We start from the raw sequence: 24,537 nt of genomic DNA, 5'->3' as shown, positions 1-24,537 counted from the left end.
CATCATCCCCTAGAGAATGGGCCCAAACTCATTGCAACTGTGCAGACCTACCTGAGCTTTTCCTGCCACAGGCTCTTTGAGATCTGTTATAATTTGCATTCCTTAGGCAAATGGAATTTAAATTCCTTAGGCAAATTTCATCCTGATGGAACATCAAGATGACATGCATGCCATGATCTCATTGTTTGGGATTTCTGCTTTAGAGTCATTAACATATGCTTCAACAGGCAGGGGAGGGAAAGCAGCTGGGCTCAGTTCCACTTTGCTTTCCTGAGTGCTCCCTTATAGCTGAATAACCCTTGCTTTTCAAAGCACCTTCACAAATATCTCCGTGGCACTTCCCGATATTCTTGTGTGGTGGCGAGGGCATTACGAGGTATTGCAGAAAGAGTTACAAGACCGGTATTCTGGTCCTGGGCTGCAAGTTAAGAAGTCTGTCAGTAGATGTTCCCATGTACCCACTAAGAAATGCATGATAAGAAGGAATGGGTGGGCTGTGATCAGACCACATGTGTAATTAACTGTTCTGTTCTTGCACGAGGGGAGAATCAGGTCCTATGTGTCACAAGGAGGATAAGCGGAGTCTTTGTACATTTCAAATCATATATTTGATTTGCTAGGCGGAACTACAAATTCTTTCAACCATCAACCTGAAATGAAACTTTCTCCTCCTACTTATCTTCACCGATTTAAATTCTCCTGTCATTTTAGTAATAGGGTGACACAATTTCCTTGGGATGCTGACTAAGGTGGCATAAACCAAAAAGTATCGGAGACAGGTCTCAATCACTGTAGACGTTAATTTTGCCAAAGTTAAGGACAATGCCTGGAAGACAGGTCTGTGAATTTCTCCAAAGATGATTTTGAGGCTTCAATATTGAAAGGGGAAAAGCTGGTTGGTGGGGGAAAGAGGGAGGGTATTACTAAGTCCACAAGTTGCAAGAGAAAAGGAGCAGGTAGGGGGCCGGGCACGGTGGCTTATGCCTGTAACCCCAGCAGTTTGGGAGGTCGAGGCAGGTGGATCACTTGAGGTCAGGAGTTCGAGACCAGCCTGGCCAACATGGTGAAACCCTCTCTCTACTAAAAATACAAAAATTAGCCATAGAATGGTGAGGACACGTAGACTTCACGTGGTGCGTGTGAAGCTTAAGTAAGCATATGAAAAGGATAAAAATGCTGTAAAGACCCATGAATGCAGCTGTAAAATCCCCCACATGCCAATATCGTCTCTCTTTCTGCACTCCCCTATCTAGTGATGTTGGAAAGTACCTATACCGGATTATTGTCTTCCTTCATTTTTATTTAGATCCTGCTTTTCAAAAATTTCAGTCGTCTCCACAGCCCTGAAAACAAATCTCTTAAAGAATCATGTAATGTTGTTAGATTTTCCCAACTTATTCCATTAAATTGGTAGATAGGATGCTTGGAGTGTGTAAAACAATTACCTTGAGTTTTGTTAAGCCCTTAGCTTCTCCTCCTGAGTGCGTAGGAACCTGTCCTAGTGCTCACAACGTGGCACTGACATTTCTATCTTAAAAATCTGTGAGGGAAGATTTTAATTCTGCAATAGCAGGGTGATGCCGGCCTTGCTCACAGCTTGATCTCCAGCGTGGGGTACATAGTTGGTGAAAAACTGACAAAATGCCTTGATTAAGCAAGTAGTAGGTGGTGTGGTAAGTGCAATCTAAAACCACACTGGGGGCTTGTGAGGGTGGCTACTCCCTCCTTGGTAACCTTGTAAACTACTGGGAACCAATGACTCCCCATCTCTTCAAATAAAGTATTAGGTATTCAGGCCTACGACATTTTGATCTTTATTTTATATAGCTCTGAACAAACCAGGTCTGAAGAGTTAAAAAAAAAAAAAAGTCCCTGATGTGTGTGTGTGTCTTTTAAAAAATGATAAGGGGAAGGCTGGGCATGGTGGCTCATGCCTGTAATCCCAGGACTTTGGGAGGCCGAGGTGGGGGATTGCTTGAGTCCAGGAGTTCGAGACAAGCTTCAGCAACATGGTGAAACCCCATTGCTACAAAAAATACAGTAATTAGCTGGGTGTGGTGATATGCGCCTGCAGTCCCAGCTATTTGAGAGGCTGAGTTGGAAGGATCACTTGAGCCAGGGAGGTCAAGGCTGCAGTGAGCCTTGATCATACCACTGCACTCCAGCCTGGGCAACAGAGTGAGACCCTGTCTCAAAAACAAATCACAGAACAAAAAACAAAACAAATTATAAGGTTAGGGCCCCCCCTCCCCCCAACCCTTTTCTATGCCCAAAGTAAATATTTGTTGAAATACAACCTTTTCTAGGATAGACATCACGTTGTGAGACATGTGATTTGTTAAAATGCCATCACAGACTGTTTAAAATCAGTAGCCATACTATCTATATATAGTATCTATGTCACCTTCATCAGTTTAAATTTAAGACTCCATTAGGTTAAATAATTTGTCTTTTTCAGTTTAAAACTTAAGATCCCATGAAGTGGCCGGGCGCGGTGGCTCATGCCTGTAATCCCAGCACTTTGGGAGGCCGAGGTGGGTGGATCACGAGGTCAGATCGAGACCATCCTGGCTAACACGGTGAAACCCCATCTCTACTAAAAATACAAAAATTAGCCAGGCGTGGTGGCGTGTGCCTGTAGTCCCAGCTGCTAGGGAGGTTGAGGCGGGAGAATGGCGTGAACCCGGGAGGTGGAACTTGCAGTGAGCCGAGACCGCACCACTGCACTCCAGCCTGGGCGACACAGCGAGACTCAGTCTCAAAAAAAAAAAGTCCTATGAAGTTGGACAGTTTCCAGCCTCTGTCATCTGAAAATCAGCAGTGAATGAAAAGGAGGCTTTAAGATGATCGGGATCCTAGATGCTCTTCCCTTTGCAGTAACAGAAGCTAATCCAATCAGTTCAGTTTAGCAAATAATAAATTTATTAGGTGCCTACAAGTACAAAATACTGAAAGCTGCTGCAGGGGATTATAAAGATGTGTAGGAGACGAGCACTGCCCTCAAAGAGCTTACAATCTAGGCAATTAGTCACACAAATAAGTTGTGATGGCGCTCTAAGTGACCTCAGCAGAGTTCTTGAAAATGTTCATATCCTTCAAATTCTTCTCTTGTCAAATTGAACAGTGGGAAAGAGACCTTTTGTGGCATTCATCAGTGACCCTGACTCTGCTTGGGAGCATCTTTCTGTTGTTGCACGTTCTCATCATCCTCTCAGCGTCGTTTCCTAACTGGACCTTTGTTTGGAGAGAATCTCTGTGCTTCCTGAACCTTCACCAGGGTTTCCTGTTTGGGAGTGGGTGGCTCAGTTGCAGTTTGGCCTTGGAATGATTTGCAGTCTGATTTTTCCTTCAGCAAATTGCTCTTTTGATTGTAGTTGATGCTAAAATGCTATGCTTTGCAATCTGTGGTTTTAAGAGTGGGAGTGAGATGCAATATTAAGGAAGGCAGCCCAGACTTTTCCCTTACTTTAAACATTTAATAATAGTGCACTTATTGATTATATTCTGTACAGATATAGAGCAAGTTATAAACCTCTTCCTTTTATTTATTTTCTTCACTTAGACTGTATTCACGTAAAGTGTATTTACAATAAGAAGAAAAAAGCCTTGAGGTACAAAACCCAAAAGAATATCTGAGGTATAAATACAAGTATATCTTAAATAATAATCTTTATCATGCTTTATCTATGTTTGAAAGCACAGTGGACATGTTTCTTAATAGAATGGTATATACAACATACAACCTTACAAATCTGGAAGCCATCAAAATTGAATATCCATGTATATCTTCATAAGGAACACTGATATCCAAAATACTCAAATTTTAAAACTCTAATCTGACGCCCTGCCCCAAAATTCTTCAAAGAACCTTTGAAATAACACTGAAAATGGTAACTAAATTATAACAAAATAAAAATCCTTCTTACAGCTCTCATTCATACATGATTCACTTTTGATCCATACAAAATAAATTTACTAATACTGTCTCTTGAGTCAATCCTTACCATTACAGTAAAACCTGAATAAAGACCACCCTTCTAAACGTTCTAAAAAACTTCACTGGTTTGGGTTGGTTTTCTTCTTCTTGTGTTTTACTATGATTACTATTTTTCATTACCACTTAAATATATTTCAAGGGCATTCTAAAGGAAAAAAAAAAAAAAAGAAATGTAGGAAAAATAAAATAAGACAAAAAGTCATAAAACCAGAAAACCTATTTGCTGATAAGAACAAGCCCAGTGAATAAACACATGTGGCTTTCAGGAATGCCGTTAACAACCAAAGGCAGGGGAAAAAGCCTTTCGTAGGTGGGTTAAATTTATAGGGATTTCCTTGGGACACACATAGTTTCCTATATTCCCAAACATAGTATCTTAAGGCGTTTCTGTTACAAACACAAAAATGCAAAGAATTCTAACAGGGAAGAAGTTTTGATGCTTGATTTAAGAGTAAGTGTTACCGTGTTCAGTTTTTGTATCTCGACTTAAACAAAAAACAAAACAAAACAAAACAAAACTCTGTGGATCAGAGCCAGTAAGGCTGGAGGGAGCAGTTCATCCCTAAACTAATCCATACTGGTTAAAACTACATCACTATTTGCAATCGGGTCTAAAAATAAACTGCATTTGGAATGGGTGTAAGAGCCAATCTATTACAATCAAAGTACAGAAGAGGTTGGTGGAGAAGGAATATGCTTAATAACTTGGAAAAAAAAAAACCCATAAATGGACAAGGGTGTTGGGCCCCCTTTCTGGGTGGATTCAGGGGTAGTCAGATATTCCAGGTTAAACTGAACCTGACGCATCAATCTCCTTCTTGGAGGTGTCTCAGTGTGCCAGACACTGAATCCACCTTAGACATCTATTGCCATTCAGCCAGCAACAAACACACATTCACACTCCTCTGTGCAAACCTTTCTTTGCTCATCTTGGTGAGAAAACATGTCAAAGAGTACCAACTATTCCAGTGGATACACCAGTCCCTCAACACACTGCAAATAAAGCAACACAGGTACGCATACACCGATATCACAAGAGAATGAAGTATCTTCATTATCTTCCATAATGTATTTAAAGAGTTTTGCTTCTCAGAAGCAATTTGAATAACAATACACATACTTTTTTTTTTTTTTTTGCAGTCTTACATATTCCAGTCAAGGTCTATGAATACAGACCCTCAACAAACAGGAAGCAGCTTTAAAAATATATCAAATTGCAATAGTCAGTTCCTACACTCCAGCTCGTAGTTTTCTTTGTTTCAGGATTAGACACAGAACCCATTCTTCAAGGACTGGCCTTTGCCAGTTCTAGAAACAAACACCATGGTGGTGGAAGCAGTTGCTTTGCTTCAGTGATCACCTAGATTTGGTGTCTTTGGTTTCGGTGTTCTGGTTACTGAAGGAATCCCGGATCTTTACAACTTCAGCTGCACACAAATGTCCAAAAGATTTTGTGTACCACTCTGGCATGTGGCCCCTATCAGAGAAAAGAAAGAAATCGGATGAATTATTTAAGTTAGAAAGCACGGGAATAAAATGAGAAACATCTGTTTGCTAGTTCAAACGCATAAAATCTATCATTTCCTGTGCCTTTGAATTCACGGCCGAGCTACCATATTTGCTTTGCTTTAGAACCACATTTTCTAAGGGATCCAAATTAGGAAGTGGTCGCTGAAAGACCAACAAACATGAAATGCTACTTTCTAAACACCACTCTTCATGAAGTCACCAAGAAAAAATGATGTGTTCATTTAAGGCATTCTTTGCATTAGACAAAAAGTCAGAATTTCCTTCATAACCTTCACCATATAAAAAAATCAGAATCAGAACATACCTTAAGTCAGCTCTGCACATGTAGGTGAGTTTGGATTTTCCTGGCCCACAGGGTTCAATCAAATACCTCGACAAGAGCACATTAACCCTCACACCCACCACAGGTGCCCGATCGTGATCCACGGAGGTTAGTAAAAGGGCACAGGCTCCTTTGGGTAAATTAGTCCTCCAGGTTCTGTAGAGACAAAACCAGAGGCGGAAATGATGGAATTTCATAGAAGCCAAGTTTAAAATCGTGCTTCACTCTTCGCAATGTGGTGACGGGTCAGGGTCAGTGGCCATGCTGTGTGACCCAGGCCTAGGTAAATGGCATCCTCTAAACTACTTGCTATGGTGTACATGTGTTCCCCAAAAAGCATGTGCCGGAAACTGAATGCCCAATACAACAGTGTTGGGAGGTGGGGCCTAATGGGAGCTGGATTAATGCCAATTATAAAAGAGTCTGAGGCTGGGTTCCATGGCTCACGCCTGTAATCCCAGCACTTTGGGAAGCTGGGGAGGGAGGACTGCTTGAGCTCACGAGTTCAAGACCAGCCTGGGCAACATAGTGAGACCTCATCTCTACTAAAAATAAAAAATATCAGCCTGGCATGGTGGTGTGCTCCTGTAGTCTCAGCTGCTCCGGGGGCTGAGATGGTAGGATTGCTTAAGCTGTAATCATGCCACTGTACTCAAACTTGGGCAACAAAGTAAGACCCCCTATCTCAAAATAAATAAATATATAAGTAAAAATGGCTTGAGGCTGCACATTTGCTCTTTTGCTCTCCCTTGCCCTCTCTTTGCCCTTCCACCATGGGATGACGCAGTAAAAAGACCCTCACTAGGCTGGGCATGGTGGCCCATGCCTGTAATCCCGGCGCTTTGGGAGGTTGAGGTAGGAGGATCGCTTGAGCCCAGGAGTTTGAGACCAGCCTGGACAATATGGTGAAACCATGTCTCTACCAGAAACAATAAAAAAATTGGCCAGGCATGATGGCACATGCCTATAATCCCAACTACTTGGGAGGCTGAGGGGGGGAGGATTGCTTGAGCCTGGGAGGTGAAGGCTTCAGTAGCCATGAGTGTGCCACTGCACCCTAGCCTGGGTGACAGAATGAAACCATGTCCCCAAATCAATCAAACAACCAACCAACCAACCAGATGCAACTCCTTGATCTTGGATTTCCCAGCCTTTAGAACCATGAGCCAAATAAATACCTGTTCATCAGCAATTGCCCGGTCTGTGATACTCTGTTAGAGCAGCATTACATGAACGAAGACACCGTACAAGGACTCCTGAATGAGGAACTCTGTACAGAGCCACTGTTACAGAGGGCTTATGTGCTCAGCCTCCTCTTTGAAAAAAGAGCCGATTTAAAGTGTAGCTTAAAACCATTTTTGTATTTCACAAATGTCTTGGAACAGACACCTAAAGGAGCACTGGCTGTTTGAAAAGGTCTGGACTTCCAATGTGACATTTCCACAAAGATTTTTGGAATTCTTCTTTGAGTAATATCTCCAGAGAATTTATGAATTACACATAAATCAGCCTTATCCACATCTCCCTTGGGACTCAAATGTTATTTCCTGGCTTATTCATTCACTAGCTGTTTCTGACAAGAAAATCTATCCTAAAAGGGGCAAAAATCTGCTACCAATGAGTATATTCATTGGAAGGCGCCTCTCTTTCTGAGCTCAGTTACCAGAGTTCAAACCATTCTCAGTGAGGAACACACTGCTAGAATAAATGTAGATCTGTTTTCCAAATTCGAAGGTGTTCACTACTTTTCTGGAGGCATACGTTTTGTTTTGTTTATTTAGAAACAAGGTCTTGCTCTGTTGCCTAGGCTGCGGTACAGTGGCATGCTCACAGCTCACTGCGGCCTCAAACTCCTGGCTCAAGGGATCCTCCTGCCTCGGCTTCCCGAGTAGCTAGGACTACAGGCATGCACCACAACATCTAGCTAATTTTTAAAATTTTTTTGTAGAGACAGGGTCTTGCTGTATTACCCAGGCTGGTCTTGAACTCCTGGCCTCAAGTGATCCTCCCACCTTGGCTTCCCAAAGTGCTGGGATTACAGGTGTGAGCCACCATATGCCTGGCCTCTACTTTAAATAATTATACCATCTTGTAAGATCAGTGACATATAGACTTGGTTCATATATAGAGTCATCCTTGTCACAAAAAAACAATTGGGAAGCGCTCACCTTAAAACAACGTAGTCTCGAGCAGGATGAGGTGCCATACTGTTTTGGACATACTGGTAAATTTCAGTTTGGCTGTCCAGAATTTCAATCACTTTTGAATCCAACAGGTCTACATCCCAGAGGTGCTGTTCTTTAAGTAGGCGCTTTAAGATTTCCTCTGGCAGAGCAGGGACTTCAATGGTTGACCTCCAAAGCCTCAGAGGGGGTCCTTCGCTCACCTGGAAAGAGGATGTATTTTTCAGTGCCAAGGCAATCCATACACACCTGGTTTTTGAAGTCAAATTGTTAGTTAGACTAACAATTTTAGTTACATGAAATCAATGTTAATTGATTATATAAATGATATAAATAATACTATATAATCAATATATAAATAAATATTGGGGGCTAATAAATCTATGACTTAAATAGGCTGCTGTCCCCAAGTATATTTAAGAGCAAGCCAGAAAGCGAACAAAAGCTGTTGTCAACTCTGGTCAAAATGATGACATTTGAGCCGGGCGCAGTGGCTCATTCCTGTAATCCCAGCACTTTGGGAGGCTGAGGTGGGCGGGTCATCTGAGGTCAGGAGTTCAAGACCAGCCCGGCCAACATGGCGAAACCCTGTCTCTACTAAAAATATGAAAATTAGCCAGGCATGGTGGCGGGCATCTGTAAGTCCAGCTACTCGGGAGGCTGAGGAAGAAGAATCACTTGAACCTAGGAGGCAGACTTTGCAGTGAGCCGAGATCACACCGCTGCACTCCAGCCTGGGTGGTGAGAATGAAACTCCATCAGAGAAAAAAAAAAAAAAAAAAAAATTATGACATTTGTTTTGTTTCTCTGGGACCTATATCAGAGTGCATGCAATAAAGAAATATCAGTCACTGGCCGGGCATGGTGGCTCACGCCTATAATCCCAGCACTTTGGGAGGCCAAGGTGGGCAGTCACAAGGTCAGGAGTTCGAGACCAGCCTGGCCAATATGGTGAAACCCTGTCTCTACTAAAAATACAAAAATTAGCTGGGCGTGGTGGCAGGCACCTATAGTCCCAGCTACTCGGGAGGCTGAGGCAGGAGAATTGCTTGAACCCGGGAGGCAGAGGTTGCAGTGAGCCGAGATCATGCCACTGCACTCCAGCCTGGGCAACAGAGCAAGACTCCATCTCAAAAAAAATAAATAAATAAATAAAGACAAAAACATCAGACATTTGTACTCATTTCCAAAGCCTGTAAGGCCACCCAGGCTACTCCCATTGTTTATTTATTTTCAAGATGGTAGAGGCGGCATCAACATATACCTCCAATGGGTCCTGCTGAGCCTTACAAGATGCCTCTGCTCTCAAGAGGTTTACCAGTCCTAACTGGAGTTAATTTCCCCCTAAGGGATCCCTGCTCATTAAAGGGCCAAGAGAACAGTAACTAAGAACAGAGAAGAGTGCAAAGGGATTCGGACCAAATTGTGGAAAAATCGAAGCATGTCATAGGATGTTCCATGGCTCAATGCCATTAGCAAAACATTCTAGGGAAGTCTAGTGTGATTCTGTAGAGCCAAAGGACTTCATTAAAAATAGTTGAAATCCTCTCCCAAGTGTTACATAGGATAAAAATTACTCTTCCTTTGCCCAACTGCCACTCTCACCAGGAGGATCTGACTCACCTGGGTGCCCAGCTCTATAAGGGAGGGTGTGGCCTACAGATCCCCAGACAGATTAGTTGGCAAAAGCGTGTTATCTCTGACGGACCCAAGCTTCGACTCCTGGACTCAAGTAGCCAACAACAGGGTAAAGCCTTACCTTCTTATAGGACAGCTCAGCCTGCTCCGAAGTGGAGTAGCTGACCCAGCCTTTAAACTTCTCTTTGACTTCTTTAAACAGGCCATCCACACAGTTCTGGAGGAAGTGTTGGTAGTCAGCTGAGTCATCATTACCCAGGTGCCCGAGTGCTTCCAGACTGAGGGGCTTCAGCTCTTGTTCGGTATAGGAATTACGACATCGGCTCATTTCCTCAGGAACCTGTGCGGCACGTGACAGACAGAAAGGAGGTGAGTCCACCTGTACTCAGTCTCAATGCCCATCAGTGGAAAAGGCTGGGTAGGAACAATGGCCTGGTCCTTAAAGCAGTGCAGGCATCTTCCTGCCAGAGGTGGACTATCATGCTGACCTCACGTGGTATCACGAGGATGTGAACAGATCACCTCTATAAATATATTTGAAATCTTATTCCCACGTAAGGTCTTTGGAAAGTTAGAGTAGGGGGAGTGAATTACATTGATCAAAGCAGGTTTCTCAGATAGGGAAGTGGATACAGAAGTTTAATTCCAGATAATTTGTTGCTTTTTTTTTCCTTTCTCTCTCTTTTTTTTTTTTTTGAGAGAGAGTTTCATTCTGTTACCTAGTGGAGTGCAGTGGCAGAATATTGGCTCATTGCAACCTCCACCTCCCTGGGCTCAGGTGATCCTCCCACCTCAGCCTCCCAAGTAGTTGAGGCTACAGGTGCGCACCACCACGCCCGGCTAATTTTTAAATTTTTTTCTGTAGAGATGAGGTCTCACTATGTTGCCCAGGTTGGTCTTAAACTCCTGAGCTCAAGTGATCCACCTGCCTCAGCCTCCCAAAGTGTTAGAATTACAGGTGTGAGCCACTGTGCCTGGCTGCTTTTCCAAGTAAAGGGACAGTTTCATTAAACGTGATTAACTCTAGCTGATACATTATAATATATGTAAATAAGACATTCTCAGGCTATTTATACCATCTCCAGCTGTGGAAAAGGTCTTCAGGTAAGACATGAACAAGTATCAAGCCTAAGATTTTGAAACTATTCACGTTATCCTTAATAAAGGAGCCAACCTTCTCAATTCCTTACCTGGAAAAGCTTCTTGCACTCGGCGATCATATGGGCCAGCCCTTGAGTGGCAGCTAGGTTTTCATTCAAATCTTTCTGATCTGGTTTGCCCAAACTTTGTTTTCTTTGCATTACTCTAGGTAGAAGAAATACAGGAGGGGAACAGTTCAAATATTTATAAATTTTTCATCAAGGTATTTTTCAAGGAAACCCAAAGAAAAGAGAAAAAAAAATTTTCACTGGAATCTGTTTATTGTTAAGTGGATTAAGAGTGTTTTTACTTTGGTCACCAGAGTATCTCAGAGTTTTGTCAACAACACACAAAAAACCTTAAAGAGATATGCTTTTGATGAAATCCAGGTGATTCAAACCATTTTATTAAATAGGTTCCTATTGGGAACAGGGCAGCTTGTAGGGGCTGTGTTTGCATGGTGGGGGAGCAGCTTCTGAGGAGTATGGGAAAGGAGTCCCTGGGAGTTGGAGTAAAGGGTGTCATTGTCTTTACCTGCCTGAATACACAGGCCCCTCCCACAGGTAAGGGCTAAGTCCATTGTTTCCTTGAGCTTTTGTCTTCTTCTTATTTGATCTCTCTCCTCTACTCATGTCTAGTTCTGTATCCCATTGCAATTGGAATGCCCCAGTCAACTTCAAGAACTATTTAAATGTGGCCGGGCGCGGTGGCTCTTGCCTGTAATCCCAGCACTTTGGGAGGCTAAGCCGGGTGGATCATGGGGTCAGGAGCTCAAGACCAGCCTGGCCAACATGGTGAAACCCCATCTCTACTGAAAATACAAAAATTAGCCGGGCATGGTGGCAGGCACCTGTAGTCCCAACTACTCGGGAGGCTGAGGCAGGAGAATGGCTTGAACCTGGAAAGCAGAGGTTGCAGTGAGCTGAGATTGCGCCATTGCCCTCCAGCCTGGGCAACAGAGCAAGACTCCATCTCAAAAAGAACTATTTAAACATACATTTAAACATTGTATGACTTTCAGAAGCAACCTAACCTTCACTAGCATAACTAGGCCCCAGGCCACTAGCTAAGTAATACTTTTCAAGTTCCTTTAGAGCTGAGGAAAAGGATCAGTTCGATGGATTTAGTCTGTGGGGGTTAAGTCCAGTGAGACTATTTTCTCATGCATGCCAACAGACCAGTCTCAGGTATGCCTTTATTAGCGGTGTGAGAATGGACTAACACAGCGGTCTAACTTTCTTGCTTGTTTCAGGAAAGAGTCCCACAAAACCACAGCTACAGAGAGTCCTAGGAAGAATGCAGGCTGCCCCCTGTGTGCATGCACCTCCCATGCAGCCCGTACCTGGGAGAGGAATTCTCTCTCTTCAGGGTGTTGAGATGGAAGAGAGAAGGCGCTAAGCACACGGCCAGGTTGGTTGGGGTCATCTGGTTTTCTTTTACGGCTGCTGTGACATCGCTCAAGAAATAAAGCAGGGTCTGCAGAACCTCCCGGTTCTCGTCAGGCAGCAGCATGATGGCAGCCTTGATGGCCTGCAGGCGCTGGTCCTTGGGCACATCTGCATGACACCAGCACTTTCCCCGTCAGCTTGGTGAATTTGCACGGACATTGCAAGGAAGTGTCCCAGAGCAAATATCGGCATCAAATACCTCAGCCCAGTACTGAACAAGCACTTGTAGAAAGTGCACTAGAGGTTAATACGGTAAAAGTTATGAATTGCCACCGGCGTCACTATCCTCAAGTATTTCCTGCCTCGTGAAGGAGTGAAACAATTTTTAAACACCCACAGTACCCAAACACTCTTAAATCCACCTCAGAGTTTGGCTCTAGAGGATGCCTGTTCTTTTAGTTTACAGAACAGTTTTTTCTTTCCTAAGCATGAAAAAAAAATCCCTAATTGATCAATGTCAGTTACTGAAAACTCTATACATTTTTGTTTAGTGTCCATGAAAAACCTTATCTGAGATATGTACAAGAACGTAAGAACAGAGATCTCTCAGCCTTGAGTACAAAATGTTCAGTATCTCTGAAGATTTGCGTGAGTTTAACTGATCTGTTCATTCTTGAAGGGGGAAAAGCTGCTAAAATATTCAGTTCTGAACTGAAATGAACTGAAAATATTCAGTTCGGTTCACTTAATACATAAAATACAGTGAATTAGTAATTTCTTAAGTTTTAGAAAGCATGCTTGAGAGGCTGTTATAAAAATGTATGTGAATATACAAATACATAAAAATGCAAATAAACCCATAAACAATCTACATGTAGAAAATGCTGATCCCGATCTTCAGGTCTCCTTGAATAGACAACTCTTTAAAAGAGCATGTGGTGGAAAAATCAAGTCACTCAAATGTAGCTCCATAGGACAACCTGATTAAACAGCTCCATGGTTACAACACATAACAAATACCTTGGCGAGGAAAATCTGACCTGTGTTTTTATAAAATATGAAAGGATGAAACAACTAATGAAATAATCCAGACCAGCTCCATTTCTCATAAAATAAAGTCCACTGTGCCAGTCCTAGAGACAATTTGAGCGCTAAAAGAGGCTGCTTTTAAATTACGTTGCTGTAATACCACACTGAGCCAAGAAAAACACAAGCCTGTAAAAGCTGTAATCCTGATCTTGATCATTAATTTAGACAACTGTTTTCTTTAAGCTTTACATAAAAGTAAGAAGGACAGGGGTATTGTTTTCCCAAGTATTTCTGGCAGAGACTGAGATGAATAACAGAAAAAGATTATTTATTCATTTTACAGCAAGATAAAACACACAGACACCTGTGAAATTTTAAATCCAACAGCCCTGCAAGAGGGGTGTGAAGCAACTGAAATTTCTGTAGACAAGGTGGAGACAGAAAGAGATCTTCGTACCTGATCTGTATCTGACCAGCTCAGATAACACTGTTCTAGAAACTAATGAAAGTCTAACTTTTCATTTTGCAGGTAAAAATGTACAGTTGCATCAGTCATTAGAGACTGGGAAATTTATTTTCACATCATTCAATAATTATACAGAAACCTGTTCCACAAACAAGGTGGCAAGGAAGAAAGTGATGACATGGGTTTCCAACAGGTCACCATGCAGACTCTCTTGTCAAAAGAACGCTATCAAGGCCAGGCGTGGTGGCTCACACCTGTAATCCTAGCACTTTGGGAAGCCGAGGTGGGAGGATCACTTGAGGTCAGGAGTTTGAGAGCATCCCGGCCAATATGGTGAAACCCTATCTCTCCTAAAAATACAAAAATTAGCCGGACGTGGTGGCGCCCTCCTGTAGTCCCAGCTACTTGGGAGGCTGAGGTGGGAGAATTGCTTGAACCTGGGAGGCAGAGGTTGCAGTGAGCCGAGGTCACGCCACTGCACTCCAGCCTGGGTGACAGAGCGAGACTTCATCCCCCCACCTCCCCCCAAAAAAAAAGAATGCTATCAAGGAAGCTACAAGCTTCAGTTGGTCCTATTTTTCCCCAATGCCAACAATCTTAAGATCAAAGGACACTCACACTGGTAGATCTGTAGAAAGGTTTCCGAGAGTTTGTTCGTCATTAGTGGCTCAGGAAGATCTCGAAAATACTGCTTCAGCATGTCTGCCACGTCATAAGCAGACTGTCCTTCGTAGTTGACACAGTCCATGGCACCTTCATTCATCTGGCGCAGAGCCTGAATCCGGGACTTGACCCCCGATTTTCTGAAGAGCCCAACCTGTGCGAAGAACAACACTAAGTGTGGGTTACATTCACACAGACGCCGTGTTTACACCACACAACCAGAAGAAGCTGCATGTAATCCGAGCTCCCCTGAGTACGCGGACCCACAGGCAGCTCTCTCACCTGATCCAAACAGTGGTTCCGGAGGTATCGCATGGCCTGCTGGATGCTCTGAGGCAACGGCTGTCCTGTGCGCTGCACGTTGACCGTCAGTGGGACCCCGAACACACTCCGGTCCTTATAGTCTGGAACCTTGATCCTCTTCATGAACTTGGGCATGGCCCTGTTAAAGAATACAGAGATGGTGGTGTCGGGGGAGACATGTTCGCTTTTCTGTCTACACTTGTCCAATTCTGCAGGTAAACCCTGTGGGCTCCAGATCTTTGCTAATATGGTGGCTACTTAAATTTAAATTAAACAAAATGACAAATTCAGTTCCCCAGTGGTACTGGCCACACTTCAGGTGCTCCTTCGTCTTTTGTGCTCAGTACCTAATGTATGGGCCTGTGTAGATAAAGAACATTCGTATCATCCAGACAGTTCTCCTGGACAGTGCTGTTCTAGATCTTCTAAGAGCGGGCGTTGTGAGGTCCAGTCTCATTTCCTCAGTTAGGAGTGTTCTTCCACCTTGAACCTGGAGAATTGGGGTCTACAGTCTTAAGGAAGCTGATGGATTTCCTTACAGAATAGCGGCATAGGAAGGAACAAGCAGAAAACAACATATAATACCCTAATTAGGTGCATCTGATAGAGTGTGAAAAACAAGGTCCCTTTTGTCTTGAAAAAAGGATAAGAATCACTTCTGAGTTCTTGATGAGATCGAAAGCATTTAGGGTTAAAAGGTGCAGGTAATACATGGTGGGAAAACAGCAATGAGAGCCTAACACAATGGGAACCAACTCCAGAGCTCAACAGTGAATGACCTGAAGTCAAAATAAATTCTGCTGCTGATGACCCGGAGAACATTACATCTTTAGGTTTCTAAAGGAAGATGGAAAAGGAACAATGGGGGTTTTGTGAGCCGACCCCAGGCTCCCTGGTGTCCTGAAACCAGGTCCACCCCAGCAGTACATGCAACAGCAGGAAACCCATGTCATGCATTTCAGGCTGTCAAGCAGAAATTCCAGCTCTCCAAATGACCTCTCTGAACAGGACCCGAAAGGGCAAGGCCAAACAGGAAAAGAACCTTGTGTAGGATTCCTCCCTGCTCCACAGATCCCACCATGTGAGGCTTTTACAGTCGGTTTTGAGTCACTGGAAACACTGACCAGAACTCAAGAAGTATTATGGGCTTTCAGATTCTTGAGGGTTTGGTGGGATGGGGGTGGGCAACTCAGAAATGAGAATCTAAAATATGCAGTTTTAAATAGCCAGCAGGGAAAATATTACTCTAAGCACAGAGGAACTCCAGAGAAGACAGACCGCTTTGCCTTTTGAATGCTCACCGGCAGCCATGGCATGTTACTGTTTATAGCTCCAGGAAAGGTAAAACGAAAGAGCAGAGTTAAGTTTGTATTTCCATACAGTTAAGTATATGGTATCATGGCTATAAGTGTGCATAATACTCGCTTTGTCGGGGGAGAAAAGCCCGACGGCGGAATGTGAAAAGAACACATTACGATCCCCACAGAGAATCTGAAGCATGTGAGGATAAACCGGTCAATACTTATTTCTGTCATTCAGAACAAACAACTTCTGTATTTAGCAAGGCTCACATAATAACAGCCTTTGAACAGGAGGTGCTTTGATGCCGAAGTTAAATCTGCTATGAGTCCTAAGTAGAGGAGGAGCTGGAGACAGAAAGAAAAGTTCCCTTGCTTTGCCGACTTTCTCAAGCAACTTGGGTTTGCTACAGAGCACTACTAATGAAATGGGTGGCTTCTCCATTTTTATCAAATACGGTAGTTATGCAACTGGATAATAAACACTCAGATTACTGAAAAGACTTAAGGATTCCCAGCTGACACTGAAAAATGCACTGAGATGTCAATCTAGAAACATTTCTCTGCTTGGTACACTAAGATGTACCCAGATTAGGTGATATCCATGACCCATCTAGCCTTACAGTCTACCCCTCACATTCTATATACTAAGAAGCTATGTTTTTCAAAGTAATTATGAACAATTTGTACCATGCATTTCATCTCTACATTTGAGTCTATAATATGTTAGAGTAGTGAATTCCTTAAAATAATTATTCACTGTTTGCCAGTCTTTGCTAGAAAAAAAGTAACCTGAATTCTTTAGCACAGGTAGATGCTACAAATATTCACATCCAAATTTATTGTTATTATTATTTTTTTTTGAGAAAGAGTCTTACTCTGTCGCCCAGGCTGGAGTGCAGCAGCATTATCTTGGGGCTCACTGCAACCTCCATCTTCTGGGTTCAAGGGATTCTCATGCCTCGGCTTCCTGAGATGGGATTACAGGTGCATGCCACCACACTCAGCTAATTTTTGTATTTTTAGTAGAGATGGGGTTTCACCATGTTGGCCAGGCTGCTCTCAAACTCCTGGCCTCATGTGATCCACCCGCGTCAGATTCCCAAAATGCTGGGGTTAGAGGCATGAGCCATCATACCCACCCCAAAATGATTTCTAAAAACAGGCATGAATAGGGTTATAAGACCAGGTACTGTAAATCAAGAATTTCAAAGATGGTCTGATTATATCTTATTGTTTTTCTTTTCCTCCGTCCAAAAATATGATCTGATACTGTGCACATATTTACTTGTAGTGGATTATTCTTAATATTGGGAAGGAGGTGCCTATACCACGTGATGCAAGAGTAACGCATTCTCACCCCATCACCTGGCAATCTGTCACTCAAAGGGCTGAAAACTCAATCAATCAACCCACGCTGATAATTTCCTAAGACTCCACTGGCTTCAATAATATCAAATGTGGCCTCAAGAATACAGAGAGTGGCTGGCATGGTGGCTCACGCCTGTAATTCCAGCAACTTGGGAGGCCGAGGCAGGTGGATCTCTTGAGCCCAGGAATTCCAGACCAGCCTAGTTAACATGGTGAAACTCCATCTCTACAAAAAGGAAAAAAGGAAAAAAAAAAAAAACTAGCCGGGTGTGGTGGAGAGCAACTGTAGTCCCACCTACTCGGGAGTCCAGCCACTCTGGAGCCTCAGGTGGGAGAATCACTTGAGCCCAGGAGGTCAAGGCTGCAGTGAGCCGAGATCGTATCACTGCACCGCACTCCAGCCTACGTGACAGAGCAAGACCCTGTCTCAAAACAAACAAACAAACAAACAAAAATGCAGAGAGTGATTGCCATAGGATGACAGATGAAATATATTAATAAAGGAGAGAAGTGTCATTTTTTACTGTGGGGACAACCTCAAGGAGCTGACCAAAAATATCATTTTCAGTGACAGTTGACTGATCATTTAAACTCTTACCAGCTAAAACCATGCTTGTTAGAAGGTGTATATTTCTCCAACAGGGCCGTTAGCTTTAGGAGTGAATATTTCTGCAGCAGGTTCATCTGGGCCACAGACTGGCAGTTAATCTGTAGTGATACAGAGTTGAGGCTTGGCCGATGTGAGCTCTGGAAACTGTGCCATCTCAGTCGGTGCCTGTGAGAGAAGAGGAGAGGAAAGTGAGTGTGAAGCCTTATTTGATGTTATTTATTTTATTTATTTTTTCTTGCTCTGTTGCCCAGGTTGGAGTGCAGTGGTGCCATCATACCTCACTGCAGCCTTGAACTCCTGGGCTCAAGTGATCCTCCTGCCTCAGCCTCCTGAGTAGCCAGGACTACAGGCCTGTGCCAACACATCTGGCTCATTTTTTAGTTTTTCGTAGAGATAGAGTCTCCCTATGTTGTCCAGCTTGGTCTCCAACTCTTGGCCTCAAGTGATCCTCCCACCTCGGCCTCCCAAAGTATTGGATTACAAGTGTGAGCCACTGTGCCTGGCTGAAAGGCTTTTTAATAGGTAGAAGCAACATTAGCAATGGGCTGCTTCCTGGCATCTTATCTTAGGAACTGAGAGGACTTGATTTCTATCCCATGGTTTAATCCCCATTATGGGAAAATATACACAGTATAAAGCGTACCATTTTCACCATTTTTAAATGTGCAGTTGAGTGGCACCAAGTTCGTTCCCATCATGTGACCATCTCTGCCAATCATCTCCAGAACTTTTTTCATCTTCCCCAACTGGAACTCTATACCCATTCAATCATATACATTTTTTTGAATTTTGGTGCTTCTTGGTCTAACACCTTCCTTAGGAATGGACATGGCTAAGAATGCCAGACTTAATCCCATTTCCTCCCACTGAACAAGCACAGGCAATCTCTTTCTGACCCCCCGTGCCCCACACCTGGAGGGAGGAGAAAAGTTCTTACCTGTTGGACCTGGTTAGGGAAGCCCCAACCCCGGAATCCCTTCTTTCCGGGATGTCGGAGGGCTCTTCCGGTTCATTCAGGGAGTTGCCTGTGCTGTCCAGGTCGCTGGGTGTGGTTCGGTCGTTGTCCACATCCAGGTGTATCTGTTTTGGAGAGGAAGGGCAGGGAGAGACCGAGTCCAGGGCTGAGTCCGAATCTCCCTCATCAGAAAACTTCTCGGACCACTGGTTGACTATCCGCTGCATCCCCTTCACGTGGTAGAGGATGTCGTCCAGCTCGGGGAAGATGTCCTCGTTCTCCAGATCCGCCAGGTCCCCTGAACTGGAGTAGAGGATGGAGCCCGGCACGTTGTCGTAGATGCTCAGGCGGCTGCTCATGGAGCTGGAAGAATTGCGCCTCTTCAGTTCCTTGGGGCTGTCGCTGCTGTTTTCCCTCCTGAGGCTGATGTGGCCAGGGCCGTGGAAGCTTCCCGTCCTCCAGTTCACAGAGCCGTTATTCCCCGAGGGGGAGAAACTGCCATTGGTGAGAGCTTTGGGGAAAGTGCCAGGCTTGTGATCTTCAGGGATGTAGAACACCGTGTCCTCTGGGTAGCTCTCGCGGTTCTTAAAGTTCTGCTCCATCACGTTGTTAAATGTTGACTGACTGAAAGGATCGAAGCCCTCTAGGTACATGCCCACCCGCTTGTTGCAGGCACTGAGGCTCCGGGTCCTGGTAACGGGGCTGGGTGTGCTGACCGCGCTGCTGGTCTCCGACTGGCTGCTGCTGCTGCTGGTCTGCGTGGAGTTGGAAACGCTCCTCTTTCGTACCATGGGGACGTTGATGCGGTTGCCGTTGAGGGCGGAGATCTCCACGCAGTTGAGCTGCTTCAGCTTCTCCTCATCCATCCCCTCTTGCAGGATGGGCCCGCTGATGATCAACCCCAGCTTTGAGGGCGCTTTGTGCTTGCTGTGGTGGGAGCCCTTGAGCTTCAGGCTCTCCATCCGTTTCAGCAGACTGCGCGTCTTGGACTTGGCAGTTTTTTCGTGCCCTTTCATGCTGAAGCTGAAGCTGGACAGTTCCTTGGGAGACGGCAGGCTGCCGAAAGAGTCGTCATTGCCTGCCAAGTTGCTGGAAGAGCAAACGCTGATGACGGAGTTAGTCCGGGGGGTGGCAGCATCCTCGCTGGGGGGCGCGTGGCTGGGGAGGCTGCCAGTGCTGCTGAGGCTGCGGACGGAAGACACCTCCTGGCGCTCGCTGAGGTCCATCAGCGTGCCTCCGGGGCTGGGGCCGTCCTTTGGGTGGGAGTCGTCCGGGGACCCAGGGACTAGGTCTTGTTTTGGAGAAAAGACATCAAACTCTTCAAGCCGGGACCACCTCTTGCTGTCTCTTTGGAAAGTCCATTTGCCACTGATGGCACAAGGCTCATCCTCGTCTGAATCGTCACTCTGCAAAGACAGAAAGGAGCCATTCACACACTGGGGCTGGCTGCCAGCAGGGAGCAGGGCATGAGCAGGAGGCTGCTCATAATATGCCAGTAGTATCAATTTCCCCCTTGTACTTCATGATTTTAATTTTAAAGTTTGTTTTTTTTTTTAAGAAATAGGGTCTCATTCCGTTGTCCAGGCTGTATTGCCCAGGCTGGTTCTGAACTGCTGACCTCAAGTGATCCTCCCGCCTGAGCCTCCCAAAGTGCTGCGGTGACAGGGATGAGCCACTGTGCCCAGCCCCACTTACATATTCTTTTCCTTTTTAAAATTTTTTGTAAGGCCGGGCGCAGTGGCTCACGCCTGTAATCCCAGCACTTTGGGAGGCCGAGACGGGCGGATCACGAGGTCAGGAGATCGAGACCATCCTGGCTAACACAGTGAAACCCCATCTCTACTAAAAATACAAAAAATTAGCTGGGCGTGGTGGCAGGCGCCTGTAGTCCCAGCTACTCGGGAGGCTGAGGCAGGAGAATGGCGTGAACCTGGGAGGCGGAGCTTGCAGTGAGCCGAGATTGCAACACTGCACTCCAGCCTGGGCGACAGAGCGAGACTCTGTCTCAAAAAAAATAAAAAATAAAAAAAAAAGAAAAAAGAAAAATAAAAATAAAAAATAAAATTTTTTGTAGAGAGCAGTAGTCTTACTATGTTGCCTAGGCTGGTCTCAAACTCCTGGCCTCAAGCGATCCTCCCACGTGGGCTTCCCAAAGTGTTGGGATTACAGGCATGAGCCACAGTGCCCAGTGTTTTGTTTTGTTCTTTAAATAACAAAGATGTATTTAAAGAATTTAACAGGAGAGTGCCTGACCAAATGTTGCAAGTTAAATAAGAACTATTTTATGGAAACTCTGGGATCCATAGGCTGTTCTTTAACTGCTCACAGAGGAAACCTCTGAGATGGTGAAAATTCCAGGCATGCAAAATATTTTGAACTGAAGTCAGCAATGAGCAGGACTGCCTCTGGGCTGCCTTCCCATTGTGCTGTCTTTTGTTGGTATATGTTTATATTCCCTCTTGCAATTAAAAAGGTAGTTTTCAAACACTAAGAAGAGTGGCAACTTAAATCTCTAGACACTAAAAATGTGTAGGGTCTCCCACTGGAGTAAAGGGGCCCTGGATCAAGGTGGGTCATCAAGCAGCTTCAGTCTACTAACAGTGCTTTGGAGACTCTTACCAGTACCTTTTTTTCCCCTCCCCCACAAGACATGAGGGCTAGCGCTCAGGCCACAGCTGCCCTGTGAAGTTTCAACCTCAGTCACGCTCCAGCCAATTGAACAAGGCTTCACCAATACCCAGCCCTGACAGCTCGCGGCATTCATAACACTAAGGAACGTCTTTGCTGATTTTGCCCGATTTATGTACAGGACTCAGGGATAAGCTGTCACACGGAGTACTGCATCTTGGCCTTTTCGGCAGGATATCAAAGGGCACAATTCGGTATGATACATGTCTTTTCCACTGGTGTGGAAAATATCCCATGGCCCGAGTTTCACAGGACAATGAGTGGAAAGCATGGAGCGCTGGCTTCTAGGGCTCTTCTGCACAGCTCAGTGGGCGCTGAGGTTCCAGTTCATTTGTTTAAAAGCTTTGACTCCCCAAGAAGGCAACTTTTTGCAGCTCAGGGATTCTGGCATAAATAAAATTTGAACCCAGAAGTCAGAAATAAGTTTTTTGACCAGACTCATTCCTGTTTACTCTAATTTGTGACACTTACTCCCAGTACTACACCCACCTCTTCTCCTGAGATCTCATAAAAAGTCTTCACAACTCACATGCAGAAGAAAATACCACCCAGTTCGGTTCTGTACCACCATTTGACTAAACTGTGTGGGATTTCCTGCCTTCTCCTCTTCCTCCTCCAATTCCTTTCCTCCCTCCAAATCTCTTATTATTCTTCAATATTGCACAAATCAGCCTTCACTTTCGCCTCTACAGCTTTGAAGCACAGTTATTGTTATATTTGGGAAGACAGAACAGCTGGAAATAAACTTCAGTTTATTTCCTCTATAAGCAATGCAAAAATCCACTGGGATTCCTTAAGCATGATCCCTTTATTATGTAATAGGCATTGAGTTAATAATTAGGCAAAATAATAGCTGACGTGATCAGGTCAAAAACAATAGGTAAAATAATGTAATGGGCTAGTTGAACTACTGGCTTCAACTACATAAGGCTATCAAGTGTAGGCGATACCATTCAAGACGTAGATGCTTACGGAACAAGAAACTAAGAGTTACAGAAACAAAACCTATTACAAAACACATCATTCACTTTTTTGTTTGCCCCTTTCCCCCCCATTCTGTTATGCAATTTGTATACTCACTCGTTTCCGATGAGGACTAATTTCTAGCTTCATCACCGCACATTTGTTTAAAGTATTTAGACGCCTATAGAGCAAAGAAATAATGTTAACAAAGATAGGCAACCACTCTCTAATGAGTGGATAAACACCTGTTTTTAAACAATTCATATATTTAAGTAGTTTCTTGGAGCTCAGTAATATCTAATACCTAGGGGAGTATTAGAAACTTCTTTAAAAAGTGAGTCGTTTAAAAAAATAGCTCACGCCTGTAATCCCAGCACTTTGGGAGGCCTAGACGGGCGGATCACGAGGTCAGGAAATCGAGACCATCCTGGCTAACATGGTGAAACCCCGTCTCTACTAAAAATACAAAAAAACAAGTCGGGCCTGGTGGCGGGCACCTGTAGTCCCAGCTACTCTGGAGGCTGAGGCAGGAGAATGGCGTGAACCCGGGAGGCGGAGCTTTCAGTGAGCCAAGATCGCGCCACTGCACTCTGGCCTGGGCGACAGAGTGAGACTACATCTCAAAAAAAAAAAAAAAAAAATTAAATAAATAAAAATAAAAATACCTTTATGTTTCTTACGTTTTTCACTTTAATTTTTATATTTTAGTGTGAAATGGCACACAGCTATGATACTGTCAAGTCTCTCTGATTCTTCAACTCTCAATGCGTTGCTCTTACTAAGAAAAATCATTCTTCCAATAACTCTTAGGTTGGGCCATTATGGACTGCCACACATGGTGCCAAGAAAGAAAAGTTTGTGACTGGGCACAGTGGCTCATGCCTGTAATCCCAGAACTTTGGGAGGCCGAGGCAGGCAGATCACCTGAAGTCAGGAGTTTGAGACCAGCCTGTCCAACATGGCAAAACCCCAACTCTACTAAAAATGCAAAAATTAGCTGGGCGTGGTGGTGGGCGCCTGTAATGAAAGCTACTCGCGAGGCTGTGGCAGGAAGAATCGCTTGAACCTGGGAGGTGAAGGTTGTAGTGAGCCGAGATTGTGCCACTGCACTCCAGCCTGGGCAACAGAGCCAGACCCCATCTCAAAAAAAAAAAAAAAAGAAAAGAAAAGTTTGTGATGTCTCCTTTCATAGAAATAGAAACAGCGAAACAGCAGCAAAGAACCAAGTAGAGTTTTCGGCAAAATAAACAGTGTCTTGTATTTCAAATCAAAACTCAAATTTAAAAAATTAGTTTTAGTTATCTCCAATGAATCATAATCTTGGACAGCCTGTTTAAAATTTTAGAGTCTTTGCACAGAATGGAAATTGAAGCCCTCTTTAATATCCAATATTTAGAACAGCTTCCTGTTATAGGACAATATAATGTGTGCTATAGTCACGGCAATAGGGCAAATGATCATTTAAAGAATTTGCGTACTGTAACTTCAAGGATCCAAATCTTACCGGGTTCAAAATTAAGCACTCAGGTCAGATTCTTTTTGCAACAGGCATCCTATTGTCATTTTGATACCAATACTTTGACCTCTGCCAAACAGCAATATCAATTTAAAATTAGGGAAATTTAGTTTCATTGAAAATAAAATACTTAACAAAAAAACCCCAAAACCTCACGGAGAAATGATGCAATAGTTGAAAAAAGAAACACTTTGAATATGCGGAACTAAACGGTATGTACAAAAATGAATGACAGCCCTTCAAGGCCCCAATTTTCCCACCATCTCCCAGATGATCATCACTTAGTCTTACTCAAATGAACCTGTAATGTGTCTGTTTGCTATCTGCTATCACCAGTTTCCCAGTTTTTCCTATGAATTGCAATTCTTACATTTTCATAAGATCAGATCATTTAATTCACACAAATTCCTGGGAACCTTGAGACCTCCTCAGGGCTTTATCTTCCTGATCCTGTTCTTGCCATTTGCCTAACAATGT

The 24,537-nt window shown here is 44.0% G+C and overlaps 1 protein-coding gene across 2 annotated transcripts in view; it reads right to left on the bottom strand.

Moving 5' to 3' along the window:
• Window positions 1-2,899: 2,899 nt before the first annotated feature.
• LOC100598737 (rho GTPase-activating protein 7) overlaps window positions 2,900-24,537 on the bottom strand; it is a 196,219-nt gene continuing 174,581 nt past the window's right edge. For both annotated transcript variants that reach the window (XM_003256692.2, XM_003256690.3), the window contains exons 4-14: window positions 22,662-22,725; window positions 18,876-20,299; window positions 17,927-18,103; window positions 14,639-14,798; window positions 14,312-14,510; window positions 12,153-12,366; window positions 10,861-10,975; window positions 9,792-10,010; window positions 8,018-8,235; window positions 5,832-6,005; window positions 2,900-5,474 (exon numbers count right to left, since the gene is read on the bottom strand). In XM_003256692.2, coding sequence (XP_003256740.1) covers window positions 5,354-5,474; window positions 5,832-6,005; window positions 8,018-8,235; window positions 9,792-10,010; window positions 10,861-10,975; window positions 12,153-12,366; window positions 14,312-14,510; window positions 14,639-14,798; window positions 17,927-18,103; window positions 18,876-20,299; window positions 22,662-22,725 — 3,085 coding nt within the window. In that variant the 3' untranslated portion in view covers window positions 2,900-5,353. The remainder of the gene's footprint in view (window positions 5,475-5,831; window positions 6,006-8,017; window positions 8,236-9,791; window positions 10,011-10,860; window positions 10,976-12,152; window positions 12,367-14,311; window positions 14,511-14,638; window positions 14,799-17,926; window positions 18,104-18,875; window positions 20,300-22,661; window positions 22,726-24,537) is intronic.

Source organism: Nomascus leucogenys, chromosome 4, assembly GCF_006542625.1.
Source record: "Nomascus leucogenys isolate Asia chromosome 4, Asia_NLE_v1, whole genome shotgun sequence".
Classification (NCBI taxonomy): Eukaryota; Metazoa; Chordata; class Mammalia; order Primates; family Hylobatidae; genus Nomascus; species Nomascus leucogenys.
Note: the sequence above shows the minus strand (reverse complement) of the source record. Positions and strands in the feature narration are given on the sequence as shown.